The following is a 16,727-nucleotide window of genomic DNA, read 5'->3' as shown; positions in this document are numbered from 1 at the left end:
ATCTTCCCAGTTTATCAGCAAACCATTGATAACTACTCTTTGAGTACAGTCTTTCAACTAGTTATGCACCCACCTTATAGTAATTTCATCTAGACCACATTTCCCTAGTTTGCTTATGAGAATGTCATGTGGGACAGTGTGAAAAACTGCAGTTTAGCAGTATTTATTCTGAATGTATTTATTTATTAGAAATGTATTTATTTTGGAAAAAAAATATATTTATACCAATGAGAGTATAAAATTAAAAAAAAACTGGAAACTTTACAAAGCCATGACATAAGATGCAAAAGAAAAACACAAAAAAAAAGTCAGTTACCTCATCTGACCCGCCAGCTCTAGGCTCCAGCTAGAGTCCTCCAGAATGGTTGAGGCAGTGTGCACAGGGACATTTCATGGAGCAAGAACAGATCATTCCCACCATCAGCACACCTAAATGACTAGAAAGTTTGTTCAAAATCAGTTATATGCTGAAGACTGCTGTTGCCCATCCTATTTAAATTGTTCAGCATATAATCTTTACTGTTTTTGTGAAAGATAGCTGCTGACGTGCAAGATCATTTTGATTGCCACATGAGGCAACGCTTAAGAAGTGGTCCCAAATATTGGGAAATTCAGAAAACTGACTCCTGAGATAGTAGTAATATTTAATGTATAGGATAAACAAGCAAATCAATCCAAATATCAAAGTATGAAAAACTATTCCTTATTTTGGGATACTTGTGCAGTTTATAGTGTGGAAACTTTCTCCAAAGAAACAGCTGAAGAAAGTATTATAAAGCTGTGGATGTAACTCTTCTTTTAAATATATCTGTGTTCCCGTAATAGTGTTGTGTGTTAATGAACCTTGTGTCTTATTTCAGAGAGATTCCCCCTCTACATCCAGACAGTCCCCAGCTAATGGTCATAGCAGCACTAACAATTCTGTTTCGGTAAGACCTCCAGTTCCAGACAGAGAAAGTGTGCAAATTTTGTTGGTACTTAACTACCATTACTGTTATAGTTACATGTGTTCAGTGGAAAATTATGTTCTGCTGATATAATCAAGGCTACTACAATTATAACTCCCCATTTTCTCATTTTAAGGTTTTTGTTTTCAACAACATATTCTCTCATTAACATTAAATTAATTAAATATTAATAAGTGTAACATGGCAGGTCACTCATCTTTAAAATGTTCTTAGCGATCCCCTGGTCCTAGTTGCCTCAAAACTAAGCAAGGATTTAAAGGGGAAGCATTATTTCCATTCTAAACTTTTGAAGCAGTGTTTCAAGGAAGAATAATTGCAGAGCAGGTATTTCAGGGCTTTTCCAACCTTGGAGTTTTGAGAGACCTCTGGAATGTGTATTCGTTTCCGCTATCTGAGTTAAGGAATTGGTGTGCCCTCTGCTGTTGTGGTACGTGCACCTACTTTGTGAAATATGAGCCTTGCCTGGGTATGGAAAGCAAAAGGAAGTGGCTTTAAACTGCACTACAAACCAAGCTAGTATCATCACATCTTTAACACAAAGTACTTTCAGCATGTATCCAGGTAGAAGGTGCTCTTGATTTCAGATATTTCTCAATAGATGTTGAAATTTGTATTGTTTATCATATTTGTCATTGTCGTGATTTATATGGCAAAACATTACAAAGCATCTGTATCTGCAAGTTCCTTCTGTAAGATTTCTGTAAGAGTGCTGCTGACACTCACAGTTGGGCACATTCTGATAACTTCAACAATGCCATCACTTCATGGGATTGTGTATCATCTGAAAAATCCAGACCAGGGCAACTATTCCATCAACTATTAAAAGTAAATTATAGTTTAGAAATGATTAGCTTCAAAGTAAAGTATTTTAATTATAACAATGAAAGATAATTATGTGGATGGAGAACTTCAATAAATTTCTGTGAAAAATACTGAACTTGCAACATAATAGACACACTCATAAATTTATTCCTGGTCACAATTTAACATTTAATATCTTTTTAAGATAAAATTTATTTCTTATTTTCTAGAAACACATCTAATTTAAGTATCTATTAAGTTGAAAAAGGCATTCTTATAGAAAGCCTCTTTCACTTGCAGGTGCTTTTGTGTTGAAGATGCTGAATTATTTATTTTAAAAAAAAAAAAAAAAAGCACATTTTCTGTCTGCTTAAACTTTTACCTGCTTTCTTCAGCTTGCTGCTAAACAGCCTGGGTTTGATCTTCTTTAAGAAATAAGAACTTCTAAGAAATGGGTTAATGTTTTATACATATGTACATGTAACATTTTGCTGTAATGTAACAAATTATGTTGTATACTCTAAAAAAGTAAAATGAAAATTTCTTCTCCTGGGTTGGCTTTGTTCTGCAGGACTTGCCATCAACAACACAACCAAAAGGACGACAGGTGAATAGATATCCTCCATGGGAACTTTTCTAAATTTAGCTACTAGTAGCCAACCCCTTTTTACCTTTTTCCATTCTGTATTCTGTATGTGCTGGACTATAACATTTAAGCTTGAAGAATGCGTCCATTTTGTTTTTAACTCATTGTATATGGCTAATTCACAGTAATGTTTTTTGCATCCATTTATTTGTGTGTGAGAGACACTGGGAAGTTCATTGTAATTTCAGACTGTGTCATTTTAATTATTAAGAACACATTAATAGATATGTACAGCACTGTTCAAATTTGAAACCTGGACAGGTTTTCACTTTGGAATAAAGTACAGCTTTATGCTGTGCCAGAAATTTAGATCAAACAGAGGCAAATAAAGGAAGCTTAAAATAACTTAAAACATCATTCTGAGAAAACTTTAAAAGTTGTTCAGTATTTTAATTTAGTTCATAACTAGTTATTAATGTTTACTAAGTGCTAAGGATTACTTTTATGAAGGGCCACTAAATCTGAAGTTACCATCCCATTTATAAGGCTAATTTACAACCCCATACCCTAGCTTCACCAAAACCAGCATGCTGCAAATTTCATGCACCACATTTCATTCCAGGGTGCAGATTTCTTTTGGAAAATTTTGAGCAAATTTCACAAGGAGTTTAAGTGAAAGAGATTATTTTTGTTTCTGATCTCTTTTCAAATATTTGTATAATGTTTAGCTCTCATCTCTGTAAACTGAATTACAGTCCATTTTTCCTGTAGTGCTTACAGAGCACCTTGGTTTAGTTAGATATTTGAGGGTGTGTAAATATCCAAACACAAGTAATTATATTTTATATATATAATATGCACCTGAGTTTGTGTATTATGTGAATGCATCTATTTGAAATACATGCTGCATAACGTATAAATACATGCATGGCTCCAGCAGCACTTTGTCCTCAATGACAGGTGTCTTCTTTGGGCTAGGACCTTTCTTGGCTGTTTATGGAACAAAGTAGTACTCTGAGTGAGTACGTAGGGCAGAATCTAGCCTACTAATAGCAGCCCCTGCTTTTGCGCAGGTAGAGGGAGCAGAGGGCCCTGGCTGCATTGGATCCAGGTGATATGTGAAACCGTCCTGCACCACCAGCAGAGAGGGAAAAGGAGCTCAGCTGTTGGTGCAGGTTCTCTCTCAGAAGTGCCTCTTGGGTCAGAAGAGCAGGAAGAGCCAGGAGGCCCTCCGTTATTTAATTTTTTTTTTTTTTTTAATCATAAGGCACTCAAGGGATTTTTCAGTCCCTTCTTAGCCTTATGGTCTAAAACAGTCTTACATAGTTTCACAGGCCAAAGCAGGACTTTTCCCTCCCAAGAAGATTCCAAGAAACTCCTTTAAGGGTTCTGCAAATGCTTCCTAATGATTCTCCTCTGCAGTTTCAAGGAACTTTTCTTTGTTTCAGCTGCTATGCCATCTTGTAGCACAAGAGGCCCCAGATCCATCTTCATCAGTGACTTCTTGTAGGCCCAACCTTTCCAAGGTCTGCCTCTGAAGAAGGGGAAACTTCCTCTGAAATGGAACTAGAGATTCAATCCCTAGCTCTAGCAATCAAAGATTTGGAAATAATTTACAAGGAATATCATTACAACTATGAAATTCAAGGAACTTCAGGATCAACAGATTTTGTAAAGGTCTTTTTTTAACAGGCTCAGTCAGCAGGGGGACCTGTTCAAGCAATGGGTTATTCTCCTTTTGGTTCCCATTTTTGAAGTCCTGCAGTTTCCTTTTGTTCTCTAGAGGTCCCAAGCTGCCAGAGTGTAGTCATACAGATGCTCTGTGAAACATCCTTTAAGACTCTGAATTCAGCTGACTTTTGCTTTCCTTCCCTTGAAGTATTTTTCTTAGTGTCCATCAGTTTGGCCAGGACAGTGGAAGAATCACCATGGGCCCAGAATGAAGTTGGACCCAGTCTAGGTTTTTGTAGGACTCCTAAGATGTATTTAAAGAAGTCCAAACTTTTCCATAAAGGGCCACAGCAGTCTCTGGCTGGAGACATAGTGCATAGGGAAGAATCATACTAGAAGTAAGAGGGGAAAAAAAAGAAGGAAGTTCTAGGGGTACAAATATTGATCACTATTCTAGCCTGTTTGTACCAGAGATGGGGAAACGCAAGGGTGACTACAATAATAATCAAATCACAAAAAACAAATTAGTAAAAGCAATGAAAATGTTTTTAAATCCCCATTTTACAGATGTGTCCACTGAGGAAAGAGAGTAGGTGACTTGCCCAAGGTCACACAGAGTCAATGGCAGTGAGGATAAGATTTTAAAATATTGAAAATCAGGCCTTCTACTCTGGCACCTGTCATCAGGTGCTATCATTTTAAATAGATTTCAAGTATGAAGGGCGATGACTGACGATATTAACATTGCAGCCAAGCATATGGTAGAAACATTGTTGAGAAAAAGAATTGGGTTCTGTAGTGGCATAATGCTTAGCATCCAGGTGCTATTACTAAACTGTTACAGCTTTATTGGAGCTGAATTTGAAAGGAAGTAAGATGGATAAATGTAAATAAAAGATATTGCTCTGTCTTACAATCATTTATTTAAAATGCATATGATTTAAAGTAAGCAGAGCAAATTGTGCTCAGAAAAGCGTCTGTGTACAAACAGCTCCTCTTTACTGTGTGTATTCAGAGACATATCTGCTTACTTTTCTGACCAAAAACACCTATTAACTTCTTTGTATTGCAGAGCCAATAGAGTTATCACAAAGTGAGCTATATCTTTTTTCTGGGTTATATGGCACCAACAGAATTGTTAACTAAGTTCCAATTGCAGAATTTTTCTTACTAGTGAGTCTGCAAGAGCCATAAAGATCCCAGGTTGAGTCTTCAAGGCTGCCAGTTAGGGAAAAATATCTTACTGGCAAACCAAGCACATTTGATGTGGAAGGTGGTATTGTGCCAATAAACACAAAATTCCACAGTGCTGTTTTTACAGTCACTTTTCTGACTATAATCAAATTTTAAATGAGGGAAAGGATGGTGTCACAGACCTGATAGTGCATCCCTGTTGGACATTCACCAGGCTGCTGAGTTTGGATCCAAATTCTGGATCCTGCATGCTGCTAAGCCTTCTGAGGTAGAGCAGCATCCAAGCACAGTCTCTAGCCTCTCAGGCTTTCTCTGGGGATACAGTTTCCCTGTCTAGTACCCCTTGTCAGAAGTGGGACCCCACTGCCCTAGGTCCCTAGACCAGTTCTGTACCCAGGTCTCCTGATTATATTTTCCAGAGCCCCACCCTCATGGGTACTCTGGTTTAGTTTAACCCTTTAGGAACGTGACAAATTTAGCAATCAACCCAGTGGCTTTTCAGAGTAACTTCTTAAAAATACATGCATTATTCCTAAGGAAAGTGTAGAGATTTACAGATCCGTACACAAATAACAAACCATCATCACCACAACCATTGCAAATCCCAAAGGGACATATCCTCCTTACATATTGAGTGCCAACCAGACTGATCTCTATCTAGGTCCTTAAGACAATACAGCTGGATGTTACATCTGTGTCCATCACTGGCAATCTTGTCGTACCATTGAAATGCTTAATGACCACATAATTGTCAGCCGTGTAGCAGCATTCCTTAGTAACCACACTTTATAATTCATTGGTCTTCCATCCTAAAAATATGTCTATACCAAGAAAGCTGCCAAAATTAAACCAGTGCTGATGGAGGTGGTTGTGGGAGTCAGCCACGAATATTCTCGTTGCTAAAATTGTCCTGCCACTTAATATGGACCAGCTGTAGAAGACAACAAGAAGTAAAAACATCAGTCACCACTCTTCAGCCTTCCTTGGTGCCCATGTTTCATTGCCATATGATACAGTTGGCATAATCATAATCCTGTAGATCCACAGCTTCGTAATAAGCCTGATGTCCCAGCTTCTCCACAGAAACCACTAATGAAAGGCCTGGAATGTGGCAGCGGCTGCTGCTATACGAGAATCCACTTCTTTCAAATCACAGCAAATCTTGCATGCAAAAGCCCTCTCTCCGGTTTCCTCACCACTCCAAGTACCCTGTAGGGTTTTGATCAGTCCTTTCAGGGTCTTAAGAGTCTTCTTTCCCCATGCTCAGCCTTCAGGTTTTTTCTCTCTGCCTTATAACAATTACGGCAGTCAAAAGGTTCTCTCTAGCTGAGAGAGCGTGTGTCTTTTTAACAGCAGCTTCTAATACCTCTTCCTTTGTGCTGCCTTTCTCCTGAGGATTTCATTGCTCCAGCCCCCCACTGCATACAACCTGAGATCACCAGTTTCCTTTAGCTTGGCCAGTCTCTTTAGCATATTCATTGTCCTTTTTGTCAGGGTGCATGGTATTTGACATGGTTCCTGTCAACGAGTAGCTGATTCAATCTATGTTGAGGCTTAGTTATACATAGAGTTCATAAAATCAATCAGAATTTATAAAGGTGTACATTGACAGATTTCCCAAACCATCACATCTCATCCGATGAAATGAGCTGTAGCTCACGAATGCTTATGCTCAAATAAATTTGTTAGTCTCTAAGGTGCCACTAGTACTCCTTTTCTTGTAACACTAACGTAACTCTGGAAGTTAGGATATCTCTTTTCTATTCTCAGTTCTGTCACACATGTTTTGTGTGACCTTGGTCAGGACATTTAACACCTTTGAGATCCTCTGATTCATGGCACTAAATAAATGGAAAGCCTTATATTATTTAAAACTGAACAGTTAAAAACTTCATGTCTGCTGTGTGTGCTCCTGAAAGCATACCCTTTCCAGACTAGTCATTTTAATACCATTGTTCTAGGATGACACACAAAGTAAGAAACTGGATTGTAAGAACTGCAATTGCCTATCATTATTGGTGCCTATGAGTGTATATACAACTGAGAATGGATTTGCACTAATTTAAACTATATAGAGATTACCTAGATTCTACCCAAGCAAATATATTTAATAGGGACTATACTGGGTTTCTTCTTACGTCTAGTGAGAATTTGGTTTAGTCTAAAGGAGTACTGATAATTATATAGTAATACTTCTTAGCATTAAAATATAATCCAACTTGAAAATGTGTTATGTAGCTTTTGTTGAAGGTAAAGTACGGTTCAAGCCATGAAATGTGGTATTGACCTTCAACCTGTAATTTTAGATGACTGCTAATAATATACAAATTTAGATTTCAGTTTTAAATGTTCAATAATTCGAAAATCTATATTAAAGATTTGTAGATAAGATTCCACACAGAATGCAAACATTTGCTGTTACTCTTAGACTTTACAATATGTAGAAGTCACCAGTATTAAAGGTAACATCACATTGTCTCCATTGTTTTCAACTGTCACTTATGCTTTCATCATTGTTTCTTTCTCTGCTTGTAAGCATACAGTGTGTGGTAGATGTGCAGATCAAATTTTCACCTACTATACTTAATACCAATGCGTGGTAATATGGCAATGTCCTTTACAAACTCCTGTTTTATAGATATATGTAAGAGCACAATTTGAATATGATCCAGCAAAGGACGACCTCATCCCCTGCAAAGAAGCTGGCATCAGATTTAGAGTTGGAGACATTATCCAGATCATTAGCAAAGATGATCACAATTGGTGGCAGGGTAAACTAGAGAACTCCAAAAATGGTACTGCTGGTCTCATTCCTTCTCCTGAGCTTCAAGAATGGTATGTTTTTTAGTTTTCTATAAAAATGAATTTATCCTTGTCATATTTACCTTGGTATAGAGCAGTGTTCTCAACCTTTCCAGACTACTGTTCCCCTTTCAGAAGTCTGATTTGTCTTGCATACCCTGAGTGTCACTTCACTTAAAAACTACTTCCTTACAAAATCAGACATAAAAACACAAAAGTGTCACAGCACACTATTACTGAAAAATTGCTTACTCTCTCGTTTTTACCATGTACTTATAAAATAAATCAATTGGAATATAAATATTGTACTTACATGTCAGTGTATGGTATAGAGCAGTGTAAACAAGCCATTGTCTATATGAAATTTTAGTTTGTACTGACTTCACTAGTGCTTTTTATGTAGTCTGATTTAAAACTAGACAAATATCTAGCTGAGTTGATGTACCCCCAGGAAGACGTTTGTATACCCCTGGTTGAGAACCACTGGTATAGAGGGCATGCTGGATTGGGAGGGGTATGTCTCAGTGGGGGTGCAACATGCAGCAGTGTAGAGATTTTGGCTGGCACTGCAGCCTATAGGGCAGCCCCAGGAGACTGCTGTAACTTACCCAGGTCTTCGCTCCTATCTAAATTATGCCAGGGCATCTGCAGACCCTGAAGCAGCCTAGCATCAGGGACACAAATGTGGTTTAAAGCCATCTTAGTCCCCTCTTTCTCCTGGGCTGTGAGCTCTAAGAACAGTCCTGATAGCAATGCACCTATAAAATACATGTGTTAATATTCATCTCTGTAACTGAACATCTTTAATTTAATAAAAGAAAGTTTTGAGAAGTCTTGCTCTACACTCGTAAATTAAAACAGCCTTCTTTTTGAAGTATCACATGTCCTTTTAAATACATGTTTATAATAGAAGAGTTAATACTTCAGTGAACAATGGATACTGTACTAGGTTGTCCGTAACAACAAGCTAATTAGTTATTTTTTTCCCCTTCACATGCCAGGCGAGTAGCTTGTATTGCCATGGAGAAGACCAAACAGGAGCAGCAGGCCAGCTGTACTTGGTTTGGAAAGAAAAAGAAGCAGTACAAAGACAAATATTTGGCAAAGCACAATGCAGGTATGAGAAGCAAGGGTCTTTGAGACCGGGTTAAAAATTGCTTTGCCAGCCAAACCTCGTTTGTTGTTTGCCAGCTGGCACTGCCATGAACCTAGTGAGTTATATAGGAAAAATTAAGTAAAGCTGTAGCTATACCAGCAGTTCTACTCTGATTCTCTATCCAGTATTTAAACTTATAGTTTAACCAATAAGATTGAATCCAAGCAATCTGCAACAAGATAAATTCACCATAACGTATCCAACAGTAGTATTCTACTGCTCTGGTTTCAGTGTTTCAAGAAACTGTGGAAGCTAATGAGATATAACTTTAGTAGTCTGTATAAAGTGTTTTATACCATATTATACTTCCTGTCTATAGAGGACTCTGCCGCAGCATCTAGACATTCTTGTCAATAGAGATTGTGTAAATTAAAACATCATTTGCAAAAGGGTGTTTTCTTGAAGCTTTACAGCTGAAAGAAGAATAAATGGCACTATGAAGTTAAAAAAGTGTGATTTCACAGTTAAACTTCCAATAGAATAACATACAACTTCTGCTCTGTTCTCAAGTTATACCGTAGATTCAGCTTTAAACGTATATAACCTTGATTGCATTTAGCTGAAATTAGACAACTCTTGGAGTTATTCCCTTAATGCCTGCAGTTGGCTGAGTTCTGAGGACTGTATTCTATCTAGAATGGTAAAAAAAAATTAAGTGTTTTGATAGACTTTGAAAAATTTTGAAAACTGAAATATTGCAGACTCATAGGGCCTGATCCAGCAAATCTCTCAATAACTTCAATGAGAGTTAGATCAAGCCAGTAGTTCTTTATGTGGATTTGAAGTATCTTGCTATTTTTAAAAAAAATTAAAACAGTCAATATGTTGAATCTGTTTTTACTGCATTTTTATTTATGTTGCAAACTATGATGGTAATACATTATGATACCCTTGTCATTAGAGCTATTAAGATTTTATCAGAACCACAGGATACATATCTCCAACATTTTATAGTGAAGTGTCTTTATGTATTACATTAACTGTAGCTTTTCCAGTTGTGACCCTCTGGTGTCCAAAGCAGAAAAAGCCCATTACAGTGTCAGTGGAAGCTTTCAGTTTTCTCAAAAGATTAGTCACAGTGTAATGTCAATTGCCATGTCAGTACAGCTGATGTCCTACTGGCCCTCCAATAGAACATATGGTACTAAATATAAAACCACTCGTTCCGAAACCCTTGCTGTACTGTACCTAAGCGTTAAAAGACAAGATGAATACAGGTTGAAAATCTTTTAATTTCATTTCTTTAATTGGTTTGAGTTACTCTTACCGTTTTAACATTTGCATTTAATTAAAATAGTGTTGCAACCATCTTACAGAAATTAATAAGAAAACTAGAGAGAATGAGAAATACATGCCAGACTTTCCTAGTGACTTGTTATAACAGAGATATTTCAGGTTACAATTGAGGTGTGCTGGCTTGCATAGTGTTTGCCTGTATTACTTCTACCTATGGCCAGTGCTGTTAGCCTCTCACCTCCAAGAGCACCATATTTCTCACAAAATATAAAAATAAAAATAGAAGATCATCATCACAAATACAGGTTAAAAAAACCCAATATCCTTGACATAGTACCATTGGTACATATGCCCATAAACAATGGGCTAATCGGACTATGGGTTCTAATTAGGGTCTGTTTGGAAAATCTTGATTCAGTTTTAGTGTCTTTGATTTAGAGGAATTAATTATCTAATGCAGGAGATTTCAGGGCACCAAGAGGTTAACTAAAATAATATTATACCTATAAGACATAATTAAGTTTGGTACATGCAGTACTGAATAGAGCTACCCTCAAATATTACAGTATTCTTTTTCTTGTATATGATTAGATTGATTTCCTGAGGTGTATATCGCCTTGTGAAAGTGAGTAGAGCTATAATAGTTTGTATTTAACCTATGTTCCTGCTCGTATCCTCTGAGTACCAATAGGACAAGGATAAATTGTTCATCTTCGTAAAAAGATAAGATTATAGTGTGGGGCTAATGAACAATTAGGGTTTGGAAGTGTGGTTGCCAGAATCTTATGAGCAGTTCTTATAAGATTTGGGCCTCAGATGGCAGTCATGGTCCTGTGAGATTTCTCATCTTGAAAGGTAGACATTTTACAAGATCATCTGTTTGGAGATTTCGACCGTTTTGAATCATGATGTCACAAACTGGCTGTTCTCACAAGATTTTAGCAACATCTGCCCTGGAACTGGAAAATAGGCCCTTTCTTGTTTTGGATCTTACTAGGAACAAAAAACAGCGGAGTTAGTTTGAATCTAAGGAATCTAATTCAAACTCCATAGAGGGAGTTACACAAAAGCATCCAAAGGTAGAATTTGCTCCTCTTTGTGGTAGGAGCATTCCTACAACATGTTGTAGGAAATTTTTAACATACACATTTTTTAAGTCTTAAGCTTTCTGAGTATTTTCCCATGCTACTATTTTATTGAGGAGAAAAGGGTGCTGGAATGTAGTTGCTACAACAGCCTTGCAGGCAACTAAAAATGTATGGTTTCTAAATATTTAGGAAAATAGCTTAGATTTTGGTGTGATTTGCCAGGATATCAGCGGTGCTTGTCACCAGATTGCTTTGCAGATCAAACAATTTATGAAGCCATGGAAAAAATAGTGTAATTGCTTATTATAGTCAAAAAGACAGAATTTTCTCCTTTGCTGCAAAGATAATTGCTGTCACGCCTCACTTTTGTCCTTAATCAGTTCTCAAGTCTTGGGCCAAGTCCTCAAACAGTGTACAGTAAGAACATGACAGATCTTTCAGAAGTCTGTTTTAAATCAACCAAAGTTGACATTATTTAATAGTTTGTCTTTATTAGATTCAGTTACCATTTTCAGGTGCGTTGTAAGATACATTATAGTGATATTGAAATGTATTGGGGAAAAAAATATTTTTTTTATTTTTTTGCAGAAATGCTATTGCAGGACTTTGTAAAATATCATTCCTCAGATTTAAGTTGTGCTTCACAGTATGCATAAAATAATGACTATTGGAATACTGCCAAGCTTTTATAAAATGTGTTTATCATTTCTTAATGTTATTTATTTGCCTTGTGTTTAGAATATTGCATGGGAAAGTTTATTTTGTGCATATACTTTTTATTTTACTAATATATTACAAGCCATATCTCAATGACCCCTGTACATTTTTCATGCTGTCTTACTCCCAATGGCCTCTGTGCATGTAAGTAACCTGTCAAGTGACAATGCCTCTTTATTTGCTTCTTACTGTTTCCTTTCAAATAACTCCTTTTCTTTCTTAGCTAGTTGCACAGAAACATTAAAAGTTGTTTTTAAATGTGTCCCTGTATTCCTCATATCTTGTGTACAAAAAATCATTTTCCACTTGTATATGGAAACCCTACAGTCATTAGGTAATCCTGTTCAGACTAAAGCATTATCTTCTCCATGCTTCTAGTTTGTGGTTAAGACATGAATATGCACCATTTTTGTTCTTTGTTTGTGGTGTTTGTTGCTGATATGTATTTCACTTAAGGAAGAATAAAGGCTAGATTTTTTTCCAGTGGGATAAGTTATTTGAGGGTTAGATAGTTAAAGTGGCAGAGCCAGTTAGCACAAAATAGATACACAGGTCTTCTTAATATTGAATAAACTCGTTAGCTAATTTAAATCAATTCAAGTTACAGCAGAGGCGTACTCCATCTTTGTAGGTTCTTGGAGTGAAGAAAAATATAGCCAGAACCTTCCTCTAAAAGTACATTTTAATATTTGGAGAAACTTTGAGGGGCATATTTTTCTTTAAATTGAATTCAGAATGTTTTCTGACAGACTAACAAGTTTGCAAATCCATATATTTTCTAAGTTAAGAAGTCTTAAATAACTAAACTGACCAGTTTATAGTGTGACTAACAGTGTGTTGAAGTAGTTGTACACAGGTTTCTAAGTACATTCAATGGATCTGAATTGCAAACTACATTACTGCAATGACTACTAGGATTAATTAAAGCCATAATATAGTAGGCTTCTTTCCTTCCTTCCTTTTTAAGACCAGGATTGTAATACTGGTAATTCTTGTTAGAATGGATCCCCCTTCTTTTTCATAATAGCTGATTGCCACAATCTTTATCTCTAAATTAAAGCATTCTTCTTTATAATTAGCAGCCTCCTGCCTCATTCCTTCATTAGGATTTTACTGAAATGATTGTGTTACCACAAATATTCTATTATTGGCTATAAGGCGGAACAGCCTTATTTTAGTGGAGAAAGCTTGATTTGACACACATACTGTACCTTGGCAATTGACAATGATCAGAATAGGCACTGCAGCAAATATGCATTTCAGTTAAATTAAGATTTTACTAAAATGAGATTTTTTTAAAAAATAAATAAGCCCTCAATATGGTAGAGGTTCTTTCTTGTGCAGAAATGTCATCACTTTTTGTTGCAAATCTTCATTCAGTGTCAAAAGTTTTAAAAGCATGTGAATAAAAATAGCATGTGTTTGAAGAGAACTCTACTTATAATTAACATGGTAGTTGTTTAAAAAGAAAACCACAAAACTTGAATTCAAGCTACTTGCTTATGCATTTCTCATAATTCTCTGATAAAACATGATTACTAAAAGTAGCCTCTACCTTTAGTGTAAATAGATGTTCTCATATTGTATTAATGTTGGTCACTGTCTGTATACTTTATTTAGTACTGCTAATTTCCTAGGCACGCAAAAAATGTGATAGCATGCCATTTTAACTAGTTTTGATGATCTGCTGAATACTGCATGAAATGACATGCAAGATGTTCTGAGACTTTCAATAGCTTTGAATGTTAATACGTTTTTAACCATTTTTGTGGATTTAAAAATAATGTTTTTATTAAACTTGCAACCATAAAATGTCTAATTAAAATACATTTCAGTATTGTCAGTTTATATTTTTTAGAAATATGGTTTTGGAATGTACATTTAATATTACTACTAAAATTACAGTTTGGCATAAATGAAAATCTATTTCTTAACTCACTTCATACACGTTTTTCTCTTATCTTTCTATTTTGTGTTGTTTTAGTATTTGATCAATTAGATCTCGTCACATATGAAGAAGTAGTAAAACTGCCAGCATTCAAAAGGAAAACACTAGTCTTACTAGGTAATTTTGAGTATACCGTATCATTCTAAACAAAACAGTAATTTTAACAGTATGTTTTGAATCTCTTAATGGTGATGAATATAAATTTCCTCTTTGTGTTGTGAATTAGGTGCACATGGTGTTGGAAGAAGACATATAAAAAATACACTCATCACAAAACACCCAGACAGATTTGCATACCCTATTCCACGTAAGTAGCAATGTTAAATATAGCACAAAATTATATGCATTACCTATATGATGATATGCCCAGTTCAATGTTGCATGTGTAATTGTACTCTGTTAAAGCTTAAGTATAAGTTAATGGTGGTTGAATCATAATACTGGGGAGGAGAAGGAGGATGTGGTATGGAAAAATACCATCAATTTTTGCACCTAAATATATACAGCATCCCTTTCATTTGGAACATTTTCATACTGTTCACATAAAACCTTCCCCCAGATGTTTAGCATTTTAAGGTTTAAACCTAACAGTCACTTTATTCACATATATTATCTTTTAAATATTTAGTTTGTGTCTGGATCAGTCAAGACAGGAGAAGGTCTTCAGGTCACAAAATTCCCATGAAAAGAAATGTAAATTGGATTTCGATTAAACATTTTATACATTTACCTTATTTAACTGTTTTACATTACTCTATACAGCCTTGAGGACTGTTACTTTAAGTTCCCGTAGAATTATCCAGAGCTGAGAATAAGAGCAAAGCGCAGTTCATTTTACTGTTTGCAAATAAATTGTTACCAGAATCCCTGATTCTCCTTCATGACCTTGCTGCCACAGATCCCCACTATAAGATTTGCATGCCATGCCGCAGGAGCCACAGAACCCTCTGCAGTGTAGTTAACTACTTTGGAGCACACATTTATTCCTCAAATTCAGCATTTTGAGACCAGGGGCATAAACACCTCCACCAGCTAGATGTCCCCAGTTCCACGCCCTTCATTGCTGTGAAGGGCCACAGAACCCAACAGGTCCCCTTCATGGGTGCTCAGACATGACAGTGATAGTTGTGGCATAAGAACCTAGACAGATTTATACCTTGTTACCTTTTTATTTTATAATTAAGGTTAGATGAGTTGTAGTTATGGGAAGTTTGTTGTTTTTATAGTTAATGGAACCCTCAGTGTTAATTTTTAGAACCTGTCTGTGCTGGTAGACGCAGTAGCTCACGAAAGCTTATGCTCTAATAAATTTGTTAGTCTCTAAGGTGCCACAAGTACTCCTTTTCTTTTTGCGAATACAGACTAACACGGCTGCTACTCTGAAACCAGAAAAATCATATGGGTTTAAGAAAAGAAGTTCTTTTTTCCCACAAAATCCTTGATTGTGCTGGTTACTCCCACTGCCTCAATTGCTTCCCCACTAAACTCCCTCTTAGAACCCCTTCGTTATGGCTTCTACCCTCTGCTTTTCACTGAAGCCATTTTTACTAAGGTCACCAATGACCTTCTCATTGCCAATTTTACAGGGCTTCTCTCTTTCCCTGCTGCTTTCAGCAATCAGTTAATTCCTCTCCTACCACTCACTCTTCACCTGTGGCTTTTGGGATTCCGTTTGTATGCTTGTGATTTTCTGACTATTCAATAAGCCTCTCCCTGGGCAGCTCCTTTTTCTCTGCACTGCAATCATGCTGTTGTCATTCATGGCTCTATCCCAGGTCCCCTCCTTTTCTCCTGTACGCACGCTGGCTCTCTCACTGGCAAATTGATCCATGGTCATGGTTTAAACTACTATGTTTATGGTGATGACTCCTAAAAATCCTTCTGTCACGCTGTCTGGAGTGGTTCACAACCATGAGTGCCAGCCTCTGTCAAAAAGCAGAACAGACACCCCAACTTTTGGTATGTTCTGTAATTAGATTTCACCAACACAGTAGCAAATGTGAGCTTGTGGATCACTGTAAAAGTCTTACCATGGGGTCACCCTTGGCCACTCCAGTCTGTCTTGCCACTCAGGCAAGCTGGACTTAGTGATAAATGGTCACTTACATAAAAAAAAATCACAAAATATTCAGGTTGTTGCCAGTCCCAAGAGACCAGTCACTAGGGTTACCAGACAGCAAGTGTGAAAAATCGGGATGAAGTGGGGGGTAATAGGAGCCAATATAAGACAAAGACCAAAAAATCAGGACTGTCCCTATAAAATCAGGACATCTGGTTACCCTACCAGTCACTTTCCCCTCAGATCAATTTGCACTTTAAATCTCACACTAAAGACAACACTGGTAGCCAATCTTATAGTAAACTAACTAAGGATTTATTAACTAGGAAAAAGAAACGAGAGAGTTATTTACAGGTTAAAGTAGGCAACATATAAGCACAAATGAGTTACAATCTGTGGTTCTGAAAGGTGACAGAGATGTTGTAATCTGTCCACTGAATGTCTTTTAGGGCTAACCCAGCTTGACCCTGGGGATCTCTGTTCTTATTTCTTAGCTCCAGC

At 36.6% G+C, this 16,727-nt stretch overlaps 1 protein-coding gene across 18 annotated transcripts in view; it reads left to right on the top strand.

The window, feature by feature from the left end:
• CASK (calcium/calmodulin dependent serine protein kinase) overlaps positions 1-16,727 on the top strand; it is a 407,176-nt gene that overhangs the window by 377,950 nt on the left and 12,499 nt on the right. For 8 of the 18 annotated variants that reach the window (XM_038393345.2, XM_038393363.2, XM_043505973.1 and 5 more), the window contains 6 exons: positions 861-929; positions 2,341-2,376; positions 7,859-8,055; positions 9,024-9,139; positions 14,204-14,284; positions 14,394-14,474. In XM_038393345.2, the coding sequence (XP_038249273.1) occupies positions 861-929; positions 2,341-2,376; positions 7,859-8,055; positions 9,024-9,139; positions 14,204-14,284; positions 14,394-14,474 (580 nt within the window). The remainder of the gene's footprint in view (positions 1-860; positions 930-2,340; positions 2,377-7,858; positions 8,056-9,023; positions 9,140-14,203; positions 14,285-14,393; positions 14,475-16,727) is intronic. The other 10 variants (XM_043505996.1, XM_038393415.2, XM_043506004.1 and 7 more) reach the window with 7 other exon arrangements.

Source organism: Dermochelys coriacea, chromosome 1, assembly GCF_009764565.3.
Source record: "Dermochelys coriacea isolate rDerCor1 chromosome 1, rDerCor1.pri.v4, whole genome shotgun sequence".
Taxonomy (NCBI): Eukaryota; Metazoa; Chordata; order Testudines; family Dermochelyidae; genus Dermochelys; species Dermochelys coriacea.
This window is presented reverse-complemented; position numbering and strand designations above follow the sequence as displayed.